The sequence below is a fragment of the Danio rerio genome, chromosome 11, assembly GCF_052040795.2.
Source record: "Danio rerio strain M-AB ecotype USA chromosome 11, GRCz13ab, whole genome shotgun sequence".
Taxonomy (NCBI): Eukaryota; Metazoa; Chordata; class Actinopteri; order Cypriniformes; family Danionidae; genus Danio; species Danio rerio.
The window spans coordinates 22,348,558-22,367,500 of NC_141031.1; the positions used below are offsets into that span (position 1 = coordinate 22,348,558).

The 18,943-nt window shown below is 34.8% G+C and overlaps 1 protein-coding gene across 19 annotated transcripts in view; it reads left to right on the plus strand.

Annotated features, from left to right (window-relative positions):
- The window catches only part of cadpsa (Ca2+-dependent activator protein for secretion a), a 246,296-nt gene that overhangs the window by 40,223 nt on the left and 187,130 nt on the right, over positions 1-18,943 (plus strand). For all 19 annotated transcript variants that reach the window (XM_087273547.1, XM_087273529.1, XM_087273530.1 and 16 more), the window contains exons 3-4: positions 7,088-7,201; positions 12,806-13,138. In XM_087273547.1, the coding sequence (XP_087129673.1) occupies positions 7,088-7,201; positions 12,806-13,138 (447 nt within the window). The remainder of the gene's footprint in view (positions 1-7,087; positions 7,202-12,805; positions 13,139-18,943) is intronic.

Genomic DNA, 18,943 nt, shown 5'->3' on the forward strand with positions numbered 1-18,943 from the left:
GTTACAATATGCCCAAAAAACAGGATATAGCAAACAGATGTTTATCTTTTTCCCTTCTGCCTTTAAAAAACCTGTCACCCTGTATTCCAGTGCTATCAGTTCTATGACACATTCACATTCTCTCTATTCTTTTACATACCCTTTTAATAGCAATAGTTTATATGAAGCCTTTTAAACAGCTTAATATATTTAAATGTATGTCACAATTAGCTGCCGTTTCATTTTTTTAAAAATACATAACAATAATTAATCCATATATCACAAAATAGATCCACATGATGTTTCTCTATCTGTGTCATTCATCTGATATGGAGTTTATGCAAGCGCATTGACTGAGTGGTGCCTCTCACTAGATGTGCTTCGTTAATAATTAAGAATTTACATTTTCAAAGGAAAATAGCATCATCAGGGTGTGCCATTTTCTCTGGAGGTAAACAGATGTAGCGTGTTGAGTGGTGAACGCAGTAAAAACACATTACAGCGAATGGGAAACTGGCCCGTCTTGTTCTTGATTCACATTATGCAAACATTATTTCTGACAAAAGCACTGCACAGATGCAAATGTTATGACAGTCTGTGAATAAAATACACACACTTTGAGCTTTGATGTTCACTCTGCTTGCGAACTGAAGAATGCGGACATAAGTAGTCATAATAAATTGTATTATTATATCGGCATGATTAAAAAATGTCTTGCTGACAGAGTGCTTTGAAGATATAAAATGACAATTAATTAGTATTTTGGAACTTCACTGTGATCCTTAAATAGTCTTTTTATCAACGATTCCTTTTTCTAAAAATGCCTGACAAAATGTTTTTTGATATCTGTATGCTGAACGGCATTCCATTAACATTACACTCACTGGCTACTTTATTAGGTACACCTTACTAGTACCGGGTTGGGCCCTCCTTTGCCTTCAGAACTGCCTTAATCCTCCGTTGTATATATTCAACAAAGTACTGGAAATATTCCTCAGAGATTTTGGTCCACATTCACATGACAGCATCAAGTAGTTGCTGAAGATTTGTCAGCTGCACATGATGTGAATCTCCCTTTCCACCACATTCGAAAGATGCTCTATTGGATTGAGGTCTGGTGACTGTGGAGGCTATTTGAATACAGTGAACTCATTGTTGTGTTCAAGAAACCAGTCGGAGATGATTCACGCTTTATGACATGGCACGTTATTCCGCTGGAAGTAGCCATCAGTAGATGGGTACACTGTGGTCATAAAGGGATGGACATGGTCAGCAACAATACTCAGGTAGGCTGTGGTGTTGACACAATGCCTAATTTGTACTAATGAGCCCAAAGTTTGCCAAGAAAATATTCCCCACACCATTACACTACCACCACCAGCCTGAACCGTTGATACAAGGCAAGATTAATCCATACTTTCATACTGTTGATGCCAAATTCTGACCCTACCATCTGAATGTCGCAGTAGAAATCAAACCAGTTTTTTTCAAATCTTTGTCTAGTTTTAGGGAGCCTTTGTGAATTGTCGCCTCAGTTTCCTGTTAGCTGACAGGAGTGACACCCGCTATGATCTTCTGCTGCTGTAACCCGTCTGCCTCAAGGTTCAATGTGTTGTGCGTTCAGAGATGCTCTTCTGCATACCTCGGTTGTAACAAGTGGTTATTTGAGTTACTGTTGCCTTTCTATCATCTGGATTCAGTCTGGCCATTCTCCTCTGACTTCTGGCATCAACAAGGCATTTGAGCCCACAGAACTGCCACTCACTGGACATTTACTTTTTTTGGACCAGTCTCTGGAAACTCTAGAGATGGTTGTGACTGGTTGTGAAAATCCTAGGAGATCAGCAGTTACTAAAATACTCAGACCATCCTGTTGGACAGGGGTACCTAATAAAGTGGCCGGTGAGTGTATGTGCCATGGTAGTAAATATATGATATGTAAATATATGTAAATATATGGTAGAAAATATCATTAATTTGTCATCAAAGAGGAAATAGACTTGAACAGGACAAATTCTATTGTAGAGATAAGAACACATTTAAGGCAGTATAACACTTTTATTATTTCAATCCCATATTTGACCCTTATATATAATTATAAATCAGAATAACACATTTCCAGTCCTAATCATATGTTTTTCTCAACGAATATCCTGTTGCACCTAAAAATGTCTCATTTTAGTGTTAAAATGGTATGTGAGTGGCATTAATTATATACTATTACCCATAATGCTTTAGAACAATGGTCTGAAGTAACCTTTCATTACTTCATGTTCTTTTGAACATTTCAGGTTATGTCAGGTTGTATGTATCAAGCGGCAGACATTTTACAACCAGCGTAATATAATTTCTATCTTTCCTTTTTTTTTGACCACTTATATCAAGGTAACCTGGCCAATCGTGTAACTAACCTTCATTGTACCACAAAGGACCAAGCGATGAGTCACCCATGCTATTGTCAATATGTTATTTTTACTGTATGATGAATCATATGCAATTGTTTCATCCAGAACTTTCTTTTATGCACAAAAACTCATTAATATTTGTAACTTTTCAATAAAGCCGATTTATTTTATTGAATGTATTGTTTTACTGTTAACTTCTTACGGCACAAAAAATCGAGCTAACAAACAGAGGAAGACAGGAAGACAGGATAAGCTCTATAATTATCAATTCACTGACTTGGTTATGAGATGAGAGATTTTTGAAGGCTCACATCCTCTTAATAATTTGTGTTTTGTGAATACAAGTGAAGTGGAGAACACCAGTTTCACAAATAGAACATGAACGCCGGCTAAGCTCTGAAAACCGAAACGAGAAGGCTTAACTGTTAAAAAGCCAAGCTTCAAAACAAAGTGCATCATTGGATACTGATAAAACGCTGAAAAAATCATTAGAAGCTGCAGCACTTTATGGACAGTCATTGTGATGTAGATGTTTGTTTCACATTATTGCAGATCCAGCCTACATCCAAGATGTGTTTCAGATGGGCAGTGTTTCTCACTTTCAGATGTCTAGAGGTTTTATGTGGCCTCTTGGCTGAAATACTATCTGTTTTTCGATTTGAAATTGGCAAGAGGTCTTATATTTAGTGGGAAAAGAAGTCTGTTGCCATTATGTGTCATAAGCGAAGGCCGTATTCACCTCGTCATGTAACTTTAATTTTAACAGTATTAAAAGTCAGGCTGATCTTAGGTCAAGGATGAAAACTTATTCCATCTTCCATTGAATGAGTCAAACAGAACACTTGCTGCGTAATACTTTGGGGGCCGAATAATGAAACATTCTTGCTCTTACAGAAGAAAATTGTTAAAAACTTGTGACATAGACAGTTTCTGTACAATATTTATTCCAAAAGGCAATGTATTAAAAACATGCTTAAAGACCTGTTCACAACATATAAAGGTATAGTTTTAAAATTTATTCCAAGTCCACAACACCTCTAAAATAATTTTCACAACACCCCCCCCAAAAAAAAGATTTTTGATGCAAACAGTAAAAGCCAATCCTTTCCGCTTTAAATCCATTCTACTGTTATTTACACCATTGTTACAAACCTGCTGGGTTTCTTTCATCTGTTGAGCAATTGATGAAAATCAGCCTTTCAATTCTAAAGTACTCCACCACCCCCACCACCCCACTACACTATAAATGTTGATGACTACCTTTTTCCAGATTCTTTTTTTTCCCAAATGCCCTTTTCCAAATTCTTTGGAATATATTAGTTTGTGTTCAACAGAAGAAAGAAACTTTAATTTAGTTTGGGATCACTTTAGTGTGTGTAAATGGTTAAAAAGATGTTTTGTTTGTTTGTGAACTTTGCTTTAAGTTCAAGGCAAGCATTTAAAGTTGCAGGTGGCAAAAATACAGAATAGTTAGGCTCAGGAAAGTAAAAGCTCTATTCATTCTTTATGTGGAAACAGATTTTTAAAAATACAGCTAGAGATTAAAAAAAATATATATATTGTTTTCAGTAAATAAAATCTTTAATGGCAGACCTGTTGTGAGCACTGACGTTATTTTAAAGGTGTTTGTTTAAAAGTTTGACACCCAGTGGTTGACCTAGATATTGCTCTCCTGGTTCAAAACACACAAGTGAAAGTTTGCCAGATTGACTGCATCAACAAAAGTGTGCCTGATCATTGAGCCTAAAGGCTGATTTAAGTCGTGTTTTTAAAAAAAGTAACGGCACACAATAGAAGGAATATTTTCCATATTAAAAGGAGTTTGGTTCTAACTTTAATTTATATTTTAGTAGCGGCTTCTATTTATTACAACAGAAAATTGATCACCTCAGGACAGTTACACCTCATGTTCTTTATTCAGTGTTAAATGCTAATAATGTGTTTAATTGCAGTTTTACATTACATTTGTTGCCATACTGCTGAAGCAGTATCTGAAGCAGCAGATAGTTTACCTCAGATCTTGAAAATAAAATAAACTGTTTGGAATTCAACGATAGAACTGCAACTTTGTGTAAACCAACACATATCAGTGATTCATGTACATTTAATAATGCTAACGGAGGTTAAATATGTATTAATTAGATTAGAAACCTTACCATTTCGTTGGAGTGCAGTAAGTGCACTATTCTGTGCTTCTGAATGGCTGTATTTAAATTTCTGTCATGTTTCATCTAGTGCAAGCAGCAAAATTGCTTATCACTGCATATCTCGTCACGTAGCCTGTTTTTAGTACACTGAAAAAATTATTTAAAGATGATTCCTTGGATTTACTATTTTTTTACGTTAAGTGGCTGTAAACAATTTAATTGTGTTGAATTTAAACGAACAAATTACTCAATTTAATTTGTTTGTTTAAATTCAACACAAATAAATTGTTTGCAACAGTTCTGCATGCAACACTTTTTTTTAGTGTACATGTGGTTACAATGTAACCTCCTCACCTAATGTTTACGTTTGTAATATTTATATTATTTGCTAATTAATAACCACCTTATGTGAAACTCTGAATCTGTGTCTCATTTTGGAGGCTGTTACTGTCCACCAGAGGTTGCATTTTGGTAGTGGGCACATACTTTTAGAGCCTTTCTGACTGACTAAATGAAGTATGCTGTTTTCCACCAAGGCAACATAAGGTGCTGAAATATAATTGGCTAAACTGACATTGGGCTGGTTAAAGGGACCAAAACAAAGACAGACATTCTGGCACGTAATGCACATTTCAAAGCAGGATATCTGAATTTAGCATTGTTTTTCAGATAAACAAGAATGTTCAATTAGCATGTTTCTTAAATATATGTAGACATATTATGGTATTTATGCTTTAGAAAAGTCAAAAATTACTTGTCTAAATTCAAATAAACAACTCAAGTCAAACAGAAACCAAGGAGTGCAGAAAGATGAGTAAACCTTTGGCAAGATATAATTATAAATCACATAATCCTTTCAACAGATCCTTTCTTTGGGCACAAACAAGAGTGAAACAACTTCTCTAGAATTTTAGAACTTAAGAAAACCACACCCTGGAACATTCTTGCAAATGTCTTGAAAAATATATTTTGAAATTTCTCAATGGCTTTGTGAATTTCACCCCTGGGGTGCGTTTCCCACACAATTACCATAGTACGATGCATTGTTTGGTAAATAAACACACAAGTGTTTACCTGATCCCTCATTTGAACTATGTAAGTTAAAACATAAGATTTCTGTAATGCTAGCTATGGCTTTCTGTAGCTCTAACATGGTGCCCACTGAAGTTAACAAAGGTGTATATTGCATGCAATGCTTTTAATGCATACACCTAACCCCAGCCCTAACCCTACGCCTCAATGTGATGTCACTAGCTCTATTGAGTGCATGTGTCTGAACGGCATGTGTATGTCTGCAGCTGGATACTATTGGGTTTAACAGGACTGCGCACTTGGTTAGTACCTGGATGGAAGACCACATGGAAAAAGGTTGCACAATGGTGGTAGATAAAGAGATTTCTCCAAAATCTGTCTTGAGTACAAAAAAAAATGCACTATATAAATACATTATTATTATTATTATTATTATTATTATTACGTTCTAAAGATGTTGAAGTAACAACTGCTTTAGTAACAATTCACATGCACAATGGATGCTTTTTGTACCGATAATATTTTTTACACACTTTTTTTCAATCCGAGTTTTGGTAGTAAACATTTAACTTGCTTGCATTCTTTTTCCTTGCATTCTTAATTGAAGCTTTCCTATATATGGTCAAACAATGATGTAATTTCTTTTGTTGTCTAAGAAATTAATTTGGTTTCATAGAATAAAATTTTACAGAAGTGCTGTTTTTTTGATGAATTACTTTTATAATTTTGACATACTCAAACAACTGCAAAAATGTTGCAGAGATTATATATATAGATTCATTTTCAGTGTGTACATAAATATCAATTACATGTTTGTTTTTACAAGCTTTAGAAATGTTTTAAGTGAGATTTCAACCTGTAGTTTTCTTCTTGTGCCATGCCTGTTCAAAATGCTTAAAGTTATGTGAGTGCACTACCAAGAGAGCACAATTATCGATGTTAAGAATAAAACCAATTGCAATAAGAATATCTTTGAAAACAAATGACAAAAAGTGAACAAAACAACTTTAAGCTTTCAAAATCCTTTAAAGTGGATTGTGAGGAGCTGCAAAAGAATAGGATAAAAGGTGGATAACTCAGAATAGGACAATGAGGAACTCTTCTTCTAACCACAGGTTTAGAGGTGTAGTTCCAGCCACACAATATTTGCAATTCTGTTTGCGAATGTTTAGTTCACTCAAAAATTCTCCATGTTTCAAACCTTTATGAGTTACTTTATTCTCTTTAACACAAAATATTTATTTAAGAATGTTGGAAAGCAGCAGCCATTTACTTGCAAAATAGTTTCTGTTCTTATACTGTGGATGTCAGTGATTACCAGTTTTCCAGCATTCTTCATAATATCAGATAACAATAATAACAGAAGAAATAAATGTATAACTTGAAAACTTGAGAGTGAGTAAATGATGAGAAACATCTGGATTCTTTAAAGGTTTTTAATAGTTTTTTCTTTTTTTTTTGGTGTCACATTGTATACATAATAAATGAAAATCTGTCTCTCTCTCCGATGATTTCTCTTCTCAGATCAGCAAGCAGCATCTTCAAACAGTGAAAGAGCGTTTCCAGGCCTTTCTCAATGGAGACACTCAGATTGTAGCCGATGAGGCCTTCATCAATGCAGTCCAAAGCTACTATGAGGTTTGGCTTCAATTTTATTCATCAACGCAACAAGTCTGGACTTGCACTAGATCTCAAACCAGTTCTTCTTTCGATAAAATCCTTTGCACGCAAACCTTGTATAATGTCATCAAAAAAGATGTTTACTAAATTGAAAGAGCGTTTCTGTGTGTTTTTAATAGAAGATTCCTAAACTCAAGAAAGACTGTATTTATTATATAGCTGTGGTAAAAAATAAATAGAAAGAACTAAAAAAAAGTTTTTTCGAAAAAGGCTAGATCATTTATTTTCTCATATTTAAAATAAAATTGTCATTTATGTCAAAAATGTCAATTTTATGTAATGTTTTTGCAAACAGTCTGACTAATTTCTATTTTCTGAATACCAAAAATGCCCTAAATGACAATATTTTTATTTTAAATTAGGAAGAAATGTTATCAGATCTTAATCTAAAACTAATTTAAACATTTTAAACATGTAGTTAAAACAATTCTTGTCAGTTTTGATCAGTTTAATTTGTTCATAAAAAAATAAAGAATCAATTACTGATGGAAAACAAAATCTATTTTTATAAAACAATAACATTTTTACGTTTATACTGTTTTTATATTAAAACGTTTGAACAGTGGGTTATGATGAGATAAAAGAAAGTGCAGAAGGTTAATCCATTCCTCGAGAGTAAGCTAAAAAGAGAATTCACAGTTCATTCAATCTGGTTGCTGCAAAAATATGAGTTGATTCACTTTATTTAAGTGTAATTTTTTTTCCACTTAATGAACCAGTACTTTTGCATGTTTTACAAAAATATAACAGAAGTACAGTACACCATTTTAGAGTGATCTGTTATTTTGAAATTGAGATTATTTACATTAATTCTATTAGTTTTATTAACTCCATTAACCTTTTGTAGCATAATCAGTACAGGACTTTTTTCACAGAACAGTAAAGTTAGTGAGTTATTTTAACCAAAATATGGGTACAAGCCCAACCATTAGGCTACATTTTTGATCAAACTTTTAAAAATATTGGTTGAATTTATCCATATTTTACTCATAAAATTGGATTGAAATAGAGTAGCAATTAGGTATTTTTGCAAAAGAAAATGTACAAAAAAGTAATAAAAATCTGTTGTTTAATATTGCAAGTGTCATTATAAAGATTAAAGCCATTGGGTCTTATCATATGCACAACATAATAAGGCGCAAGATGTGTTTAGTGCGATTTGTTGCTATTTTCAGACCAAAACAACAGTACTTTTCATGTTTTATGCCACGTTGTCTAAATAGCAAATCCATTTGCACCACTTTGTGGACTTTTGGGTGTGCTGATCAAAAAAGGAGGTGTGTTAAGGCGCATTGTTGATGCGTTGCTATTTTGAGAAACTGAAATAAACCGCTCCATTGACCAAGTGAAAGCTTGTTTTAAATCCAGCACAGAGTGCGTTAGTTATACTTTTAGATTTGTTCACATGTTGGCTTTTAGAAACGTATGCATCACCATATGGGGCATAGGAATAAGGCCTGTGCTTGAATATATCTAAGTTTTTTTACCACACTTTGGTATTATTGCTCATTTATTTATTTATTCGGACACACCTTTAATGCTTCTGCGCCATGCGCTTTAGGCTTTGCGCCTAGATAATTAAAATAGAGCTCGTAGTGTCTGTTGATTAAAGCTGAATGTGAGTTAAAAACACAAGACAAACAAGAGAGTAAGTTTCTTGGCTCAACATTAAATCACATTATATTTATGCTGTTACATGTGTATTTGAATATACCTGTGCTAAAAAGGCTTAGTTTGGAATATGTGGTTTACCTTGTAGGATGTCTAACTGATCCCTCATCTTTCCCATTAATATAATGCAGTTGAAAGGGGATTGTAGAAATGTTAAGCTGTTTGCTTTATTCTGATTTGATGAGCACAGTAATCCATGTCTGAATATATTAAATACATCAACAAACATTTGGAATCGATCTGTTAAACGTTCAAAGAAAGTTCAGCTCTTAATAAAGTGCTTTAAAACATTGTTACAATTTTCCTCTCTGATACACAAGTGACACAAACTTTAATAGCATTTAAAGTGAGGTCTTTTATGACCCAGAAAATGTGAGTTGGGAATAAATGGTAGTGCAGACTGAAGTATTGGGTAAAAAGGAGATTGGTCTCAGTACGGGTGGTAATTTAATGAGGTGAAACTAATGAGCGAAATGCCTTTGTATTCAGTCACAGCCAAAGCCAGCTTTTTCAATTCAATTAAACCCTGATACTCTTATTGAATTTGTGCTGGATGTTCCCTCTCTGTCAACTCATCTCCCCTGCTTATCCAGGCCTGTTAAGGGAATTGCATCCACCGGAGAGAGGTTGAAGCTGAGATAAAAACACGGAAGGCAAATGGCCAGAGAAAATATAGAAAATAAAAAGAGTGAAAGAATGGATTATTAAATAAATATAACCTTAAACTCAACCGCGGACGGTCAGGCTGATCCTGCACTGCCAGATTCTCACCGATTTTTGTCTTGTTATGAATCAGGACCTTACTGTGCACTGTATTACACTGGGAAAATCTTGTCTAATTTAGGACAAAGTATTTCTCAAGTGTCTTGATAGCCGTTTAACAAGGTTGCGCTGACCTGCAGCCAATGCTTTTGAACTTGGAGAAATTGCTTCGCTTGGAATTGAGAGAAACAGCCTTGGCTTGTGATTTTCTGAGTCTGGCTTTTTATTCAGATCACAGTTCCATTTAGGGCTGCTAAGACTGATCAGTTGAGCAATAATTTGCCTTTACGGCAACATGTAAAAAGACATGTCAAAAAGGGTAAAGCTGTTATTTGTTGTATCAGGTAATGCATGTTTTAACTGTTACATATTCCTGTTCTAATGGTTTTGCTCAGGAAGATAAAAAAATAAAAATAAATGTATGAAGTATACTTTAATGTTCAACATATAAATATCATATTTTATAATAATAATAATAATAATATACAAATTTATTTATTTGACATACATTATTTTTAATTGGACCTTTCTATTCAGCACATCTTCAAAAATATTTATTGTAACAGTTTTCAAAACTGATATGAAATGTTTCTTTAACCACAAATTAACAGAAAAAAAAATGGGTTTTGAATGATCATGTGACACTTAAGACTGGAGTTGTTATGCTTAACCTACAGGTTTGAAGCAAAGAGAAATTACATTTTAAAATGGACTAGTTTAAATATTTTAATAATATTGTCAGTATCACAGTGTGTTAACATCAAATAAATGTGACCTACAAGGGGTTGAACATTGGATGTGCCACGGCCCCATCATTTAGAATTGTAAACATTGGCTGTTTTTCAATTTCTCAAAAAAGAGCAGACATGTGTAGGCATGGGACAATAAATGGTTTGAGGGTATTCTGTGTTATGGAAAAGCTAAGGTTTTAAAACCGCCAAAATGTTGTGTTAAACCATTCCTATGGTTTATGTAAGATAATTTTTTATGTATGAATGTTTTTTTTTTTTTAGAACAAAAGTATCTCAAGCAGAAAAGATATCCAAAGGTGCTGTTTTAAATTGTAAAGAATTGTTTTAAATGTTTTTAAAATGAACGACAACATCAGAAATCAATTATTTATTTATTTATTTAATTATTTAGCCTGGCATGTTTACTGTTGGGCTGCATGGTGGCAGAGTGGGTAGCATGATCGCCTCACAGCAAGAATGTTGCTGGTTCGAGCCTCAACTAGGTCAGTTGTCATTTCTGTGTGGAGTTTGCATGTTCTCCCCTTGTTGACGTGGGTTTCCTCTGGGTGCTCTGGTTTCCCCCATAAGTCCAAAAACATGTGGTATAGGTTAATTGGGTAGGCTAAATTTTCCATGGTGTATGTGTGTGAATGAGTGTGTATGGATGTTTCCCAGTGATGGGTTGCAGCTGGAAGGGCATCCGCTGCTTAAAACATATGCTGGATAAGTTTGCGATTCATTCCGCTGTGGCGACACCAGATTAAAAAAGAAGTTAAGCCGAAAAGATAATGTATGAATGAATAAAATTTAAATGTTGAAAAATATTTCAAATGTTTCTCAAAATAAAATATATTGTGTTCAAAGGGATATTTAATTTTTTTTTTTTTTATCCGGCCATTCAAAAAGAATATATTTTTAGAGCAGTAATCACGATACCATAATATCATGAAACCTTGATATTTTTATCCAAGGTTATAATACCACCAGAGTCATATATCGGCCCATGCCTGAACTTCTCATGGAGACTGGTCTTGTCAATTTACTTCAGAAGAATGAACTCAGAAGACCATGAGAACCGAGAATGCGTCCTGTGAGAAATGAGATGATGCTTCTTCCTAATGATCACATGACCTTTGCACAAAAGCCTAACAAATACACTTTGCACAATACAAATAAATTGTTTTTAAGATGAATTTCAGCAAATAAACAGAAACACAATTTTGTGTTGATGTTTACTTTTACCGTCTAATTTAGGAAAACTTCTGAGATTATTAAGTTATTTCTGAACTTTCTTAATAAATAGTAATATAAAATGCTTCACTTTTACCTCCTTTATTTAGCCGAGTGACTTCTGGGACTTTAAGAGTGAGTACTGCGCTCAAGTGTGATTTCAAGAATGCATCCGAGTTCTTTCATGCATCCTCTGTTCTTGCGGTCTCCAGTATTGGAACTGAACTTTGGTGGTTGATGAGGACGTTATACGAGAAAACAAGAACGCATATTGAGAAACAGCTATTGTTTTTTATGAGGGTACCACAGCAGCGCCGACATTCTTTTCCCTTGTTCTCTTGTAAACGGGCCAATCAAATCAAAACATAGTTCTTAATTTCCACACAGGATCATTAATATGTGAGCCCCCTGCTGTAATTGATTGGCCACAATATATCCTAGTGAGATTAAAACAGATCCCCCTTGTTTTTAAGTTTATCTACGCTTGTATTAAACTTATTACTGAAAACTCATACGTTTTGTGAAGCAGGCAGCCTTACGTGACCACATGTCATGTGTTTACAGGTCGTCAGAATGCAAAATACATCATATACAAATTATAAACTTATTTAGCGCCATCCCGAAATGGCATAAGGTCTGTTTATATGTATCTTTTTTTTTTAACATGTATATTGTAAAATTTGCTACGTATGGTTGTAAGAAGACAACAAACACATGTAAACTTCTGAATATTAGTTTTTAATAAACATTTATGCATTTTGCCACATCAAACAGTATTACAATTTTTAAAATATTAATTTTCTCAATTTTTAAACTTAGTCTCAGTTACAACTATAGGAAAAACTTTACTCAAGCTGACATTCTTTACTCATTAACTACCTTTTTTAATGATGTTTATATTAATATGCTTTAATAATAATAATAATAATAATAATAAACATAAAAATTCCACTGGAGCAACATTTCAGAGCTTAAAAACTGCCTTTAGTCATTTATCTGCCCTTTTTTGACTGACAGGATATAATTAATCCTAATAAAACGCTGTTTGATGTTTGGTCAATGAATTTTAAATCTGATAAAATAAATCTTGAGCAAATGTGCACCCTACACCTCACCATTTCATCAGTACATTAGTACTTCAACAGTATTTCTATTTGATCAATTGCAGGTGTTCCTCAAAAGTGACCGCGTATCCCGCATGGTCCAAAGCGGTGGATGCTCAGCCAACGACTCGCGTGAAGTCTTCAAAAAGCACATCGAGAAGCGTGTCCGCAGCCTACCCGAGATCGACGGCTTGAGCAAGGAGACGGTCCTCAGCTCATGGATAGCCAAATTTGACACAATCTACAGGGGAGAAGAAGACCCACGCAAACACCAGCAGCGCATGACAGCAAGCGCCGCCTCCGAGCTCATTCTTAGCAAGGACCAGCTGTATGAGATGTTCCAGCAGATTCTTGGCATCAAGAAGTTCGAGCACCAGCTGCTGTACAATGCTTGTCAGGTGAGCAGGAGATTTTTTTATGCAAGTCTTTTCAGTGTCACGCTCGTCTCTGCTGCAGGATGCTATGTAGATTCAAAGTAAAAAATGATTCAGACACCAGATTTGTTTGTAATTTTTTTTCACTATAGTTACTATAGTTCATTTAAAGGAGTGGGCATAGCAAAATGAAGTAAACTGTGATATACTCTTGGCAGAAAATCTTCATACAGTGACTAAAGCCAACAGGAAACCAATAAGTTGGTGAGAAAATATGGAAGTTCATGTTTGAATCGATCAGGGATGCATTTCCCAAACAATGACAAAACTCCCAGTTGAACTACCATAGTACTATGTATTGCTTGGGAAATGAACTATGTAGTGACAAGTGTTTCCAAAACCATAGTTGCTCTGTCACAGATAGTTATACTTAATACGTCCAGAATGATGCTCTAAATGGAGCGGAATAATAACTTCTTTAGAGTAAATCCATTTACTAATTAATTAATTAATTAATTCATTCATTCATTCATTCATTCATTCATTCAATCATTTACTTTTCGGCTTAGTCCCTTTACTAATTCCTTATTCGGATCACCACAGTTGAATGAACAGCTAACTTATCCAGCATATGTTTTACGCAGTGGATGCCCTTCCAGCTGCAACCCAGTACTGGGAAACTTCCATACACACTCATTCACACACATACACTACAGCCAATTTAGTTAATTCAATTCACCTATAGCGCATGTCTTTGGCCTGTGGGGGAAGCCGGAGCACCTTGAGAAAACCCATGCAAACCCAAGGAGAATATGCAAACTCCACACAGAAATGCCAATATTAGTTTTGGTAAAAACATGTATTCGTTTTCCATATGTAATTCCACAATGTAAACAGAACAAATATGGCCTCTATTTCTTTTACAAACATTATTGAAAATGTTCCATTTGCTATTCTAAAACATAAAACCAATTACAATAGCTAAAACATCCGTGAATCTCATCTAGTCTATAAATCAGATATATGGTGAAATCATGCAAAAACTACTTTTATTTATTTGTTTCCATAATTACATGTAGGACTTTCCAGTATGTGTAACTATTGTTTGCATATAGTATGTGATAATATGTATATTATAAGTGATAAATGTTTGTATGTTCTGGGTTATTTGAAAAAAAAAAAAGTGTATATTTACTTGGGATGTCCCAATCAGGTTTTTATTTTACCTTCGAGTCCAAGTCATTTGTCATTTGATTTTGAGTATCTGCCAATACCGAAACCCGATCCGATACATCTATAATACATAAAAAAAATAAAGAGGAGTAAAGAAACAGGTCCAGGATGTTACTTTTTTTTTTTTTATTAATTCGTCTTATTTTAACATTCAACAACTTTGTTAACAAACGGAGCACTTCTGTGAGGTAGCTTGAACAATCAAGTAATAACCAACATAAATTCTTCACTTTTGGGACTTTAGTGCAACAGTAAATATATAAAAAAAAATCAATATAAAAACAAAAAGCACCTCATACATACCCGGCAGACAATCCCAAGTTTACATATCTCACAGTTGGCTATGGCAATGTTGTCATTAACTTTATAATACCTCCAGACCGCAGACATACTTGTGCTTTCTGCTTCAAGCTGCTTCCGTGTTCTGTTTTGCCGGCAATTAACCAATAGCGCCTCTACAACAAAGTAATGTCATGGCACGCTGTTTCTGTGTGAAGTCAAGAAAGTATATAAAGATGTAAAAAAAAAAATATATATATTTATAAATAGATGTAAAAATAATTTGAATATATACCTGATCGGGAGGTAACGTCCAATTCCAATTGAGTCTGAAACCGTATCATCTGGCTTTATTTCAGATCAAGTGATCGGATCTGGACATCCCTAACATTTACCATATTATTTTAAACGCAGGCACATTTATATTGTATTTCATATATGTCAGAATTCTACTAGATCACCGATATGTGTATTACTGTTCCTAGCTAATAAATTGTGTCCGTGTATGCATCAAGATGCAAGATTCATTTTTCGAATCTTTTCTTTGAGATTGTTATTGTTCGGGGCTGGTGCTCTTGCCGGTTAATAACCTAGCAACTGTTTAATTAGACAAGGAAGTGTTGATAGACTAGTGTAGCGTTAGTATTCAGGCTGCCAAGTTTGTGGATGAAAATTGTATATGTGTATGCAATAACAATTCAAAAGTGGCTCGAATTGTATCCACCGTGCTTGCCCTAAAACCCTTCCAGTGGAAAGTTTATTGAGGTACAGGAGTCACTGGACATTGAATTTAGATTCAGAAATTGTATTATTATTATTTTATTTTATTTTAATTTTTTTATTAAGTAGATATACTTTTTTATTGTCTACTTTTACAACTCTGACACACTCTAACCCCTGCAGAAATGTTGTAGCCTATATGTTTTATACCGTGCAGATAAAATCATATACAGTACTAAATTAAAACAATTTTACTTATCCTATATATTTTTTCTTTTCACAAGCTTTGGAGATTTTTGCTTGTAAATCATAGGTCACCTATAGCTTCTGGTATGAGCCACGGCTGCGTTCAAAATGTCGTAACTAATTTTTGAGTGCACTATGAAGGCAAAACAATCGTTAATCTGAAGTTCAAAAAAACTGAAGTGTAAAAAATTAACTTTGAGATAGACACACACACACAAAACAAAAAGCTACAAACTTCAAGCTACTTATTTAAAATGAGCTGAATTACACAATTCTTGAGTTTTATTTGGAAAACTTATGTTCAGTCCATATAAATTTGTTAAAAGTGTCAATTAAACTTAATCGATTTGTGTTGTGTTGGACAACATAAATGAATTGTGTGGAACCCAGAATTTTTTACAGTGTATCTTTAAGCACTTTTTTTTATTAATAACCAAAGTGGATGTTTGAAAAGAATTGGGCACAGGGGGAAAACTTGAAATAGTATACAACTAAGAGGTATGCTTCTAACTACAGCTCAAGAGGTGTAGTTGCAACCACAGGAAACGATTGATTCGGGAAACACCGAATCAATGGCTAATGATGGTTTTTGGAAACACACCCCTGGTTCATTTGTTCATTTATTTTTTTCGGCTTAGTCCCTTATTTATCAGGGGTCGCCAAAGCGAAATGAATCACCAACTATTCCGGCATATGTTTAATGCAATGGATGCCCTTCCAACCTCAACCCAGTCTAAAAAACACACATCAAATTTACCTATAGCGTATGTCTTTGGACTGTGAGGGAAATCGGAGCAACCAGATGAAAACCCACACGAAAAAGGGAAAAACATGCAAACTCCACACAGAAACACCAAATGGTCACACCCCTGGTTGACAACAGAAACTACAGGCTGTCATTGAGGCTCAGGATGATCATCAAAGATAGTTGTGTAAATATTACATAATTATTTTTGGTTGATTGTAAACCATGATATACCTTGTATAATAGTTATGTGCTGTTGTTAATGTGTTATGGCTAATGCAAGAAATGAAGATGTCTGAATAAGTTTTGCTTTGACTATGTGATTATCTGGGTCTGGTTTTGGCTCATGGTTTTGAGGAAGATGACTAAACCCAAAGCACAAAGAGAGCTGGCTCGAAAGAAAAAGTAATTATGTGTTATTTCAGAATTACTTGAAACTGCTCTAGAAAGCATCTGTGGTTGCAAGAAAAAACACCTGTCAAGCAGACTGAGAATAAGTGATCGTGTCTTTGCTGAGCTGAGGAGGTGTGAGTTTGCAAATCATCCTTCGGTTAGAAGAGCTTCCATTAGGCCAGTTTCAGAAATGTGCACTGAGGTTTTTCTGCATTGACACAACGTTCAAGAATTCTCAATTTTTTTCTTATAATAGATCCTTTCAAAATACACTGTAGATTAATGCGATTTGATTAGGTGCTGTCAGATTCATCTCAGACTCAAAGCATGGTCTTTTCTCGTTTGAGTTCAGGTGAATGAAATGACTGGAAACTAGCAATGTGCGAGCTGTTTACAGTGACAATGGCATAGATAATGAATCACTGAGTCACTGGGTTGCTTCAGGCAGTAAGAAATGGTGTGGAGTGAATGAGGAGAATAGTACAGCACAGTATTGACTGTGGATGGGAGAAAAGCAATGAGTGGGTAGACAACATTGAATAGACAGAAAGAGAAAAACAAGTAAGTCACATTTGTAGGTTATAAGAAGCTCTTTTTTGAAACCTAGTGAGAAAAAATATACTTTAAGAGATTTTAATTTGATTAACTGACCAGAAGTTTTTCGGTGCTTTCACACTAGCACTTTTGGTCTGCACCCAGGTTAGTTTCACCTCAGAGTATGGTACGTTTAGCTAGTGTGAACATGGTTTCTGATTTCAGGTGCACATCTGTGAACCGTACCCAAGTCCACCTGAAATACGTGGTCTGAGGCCCCGTTTACACTAGTTCGTTTTAGTTTTAAAACGGCCGTTTAGAATGAAAACCATCCGCATCCACACTAGCGTTTCACCCAGCATTTCTGAACAACTCTCCGTCTACATTAAAACGATGAAAACGTTTTATAACGTAAATAATTAACCACGAAAAAATCTGACTGCTGTTGTTTTTGCGATAAGGAAAAACGCTAAACACGTGCAGACTTTGTCTATTTCAATCTGCCAACACAGCACACATTTATATATGTGAGAAAAGCGGTATAAACACAGCACTACAATATACTAAAATGAGAGATCATCTGACCTGCCAACATGTCTCTGAAAACCAGAGAGACCGGAAGGAGGGCGGGTTCGGGGTTGAATAATACTGTTGAGAACCGGGACAGGATGCAGCGGGTTATGGGTGGGTGCTGCGATCGGGTACTGTACCAAAGTTGGAACCCGGGGGTGTTTACAGACCATACCAAGGGGGGGGGGTAAAATTATGGGAGTTTTTTAGGAAGAAATAAAAACGGGATGGTTGCGGGAGACTGGCCTGAAATACGGGATACTCCCATGAAAAACAGACAAGTTGGCAGGTATTGCTTACCAGTTTAATAATGATCTTATCTGCTATAGTTAGAAATTAGACTGTTATCAGCTTTTAAGCATAAAGGCTTATTATGTGGTTCTTTCGCCATCTTGTGGATAGAAAGCATCAACCATCTTTGATCTACACTATGGTCGTCGACGAGATCTCTCAGAAATTGTAAATATTTTAAAATAGGCAATATTCTTGCAAATAAACTGCATAGTTGCAATCTAAACAACTACATTCTTGACTAAAAAAGCCTCAAAAGTATATGTTGTTGTCTAACAACAGTAATATTTGTCAAACTGTAGTGTCTGTTGCTGGCTGTATGTGGGCGTAATACACAAAAGGTAAAAAGGCTGTACAGATGCTGATATTACTTACATAAATGACGGCTATCAACCAATCAGATTCAAGAACCAGACAGAACTGTTGTAAAAAAAAAAAAAAAAAAAAAAAAAAAAAAAATATATATATATATATATATATATATATATTTATAATTTTAAATTATTTATATCTGGCACAATATTGGCCCAGAACATTGCTGAGGGGAATGTGGTTTTCCCATGAAAAATTCTGTATCTAAGTATATACTATTCTGAGTGGGAAACACCTTCATACAAAATTCATAAAATTTTCAGCAGATATTGGGCAATTGTGGTATTTCTGACTACTGGTAAAATAAAAGCACCAGCTATGGAGGAGGTGTCAGTGTAGGAGTCTGCTGTTCCTCCTCATGCCGCTGTCTGCATTCACACCGAAGCCAAGGGAGCCCATTTGAGATTGTGCCATTTTCATCATCTTTCTATTAGCCTCATGAATCC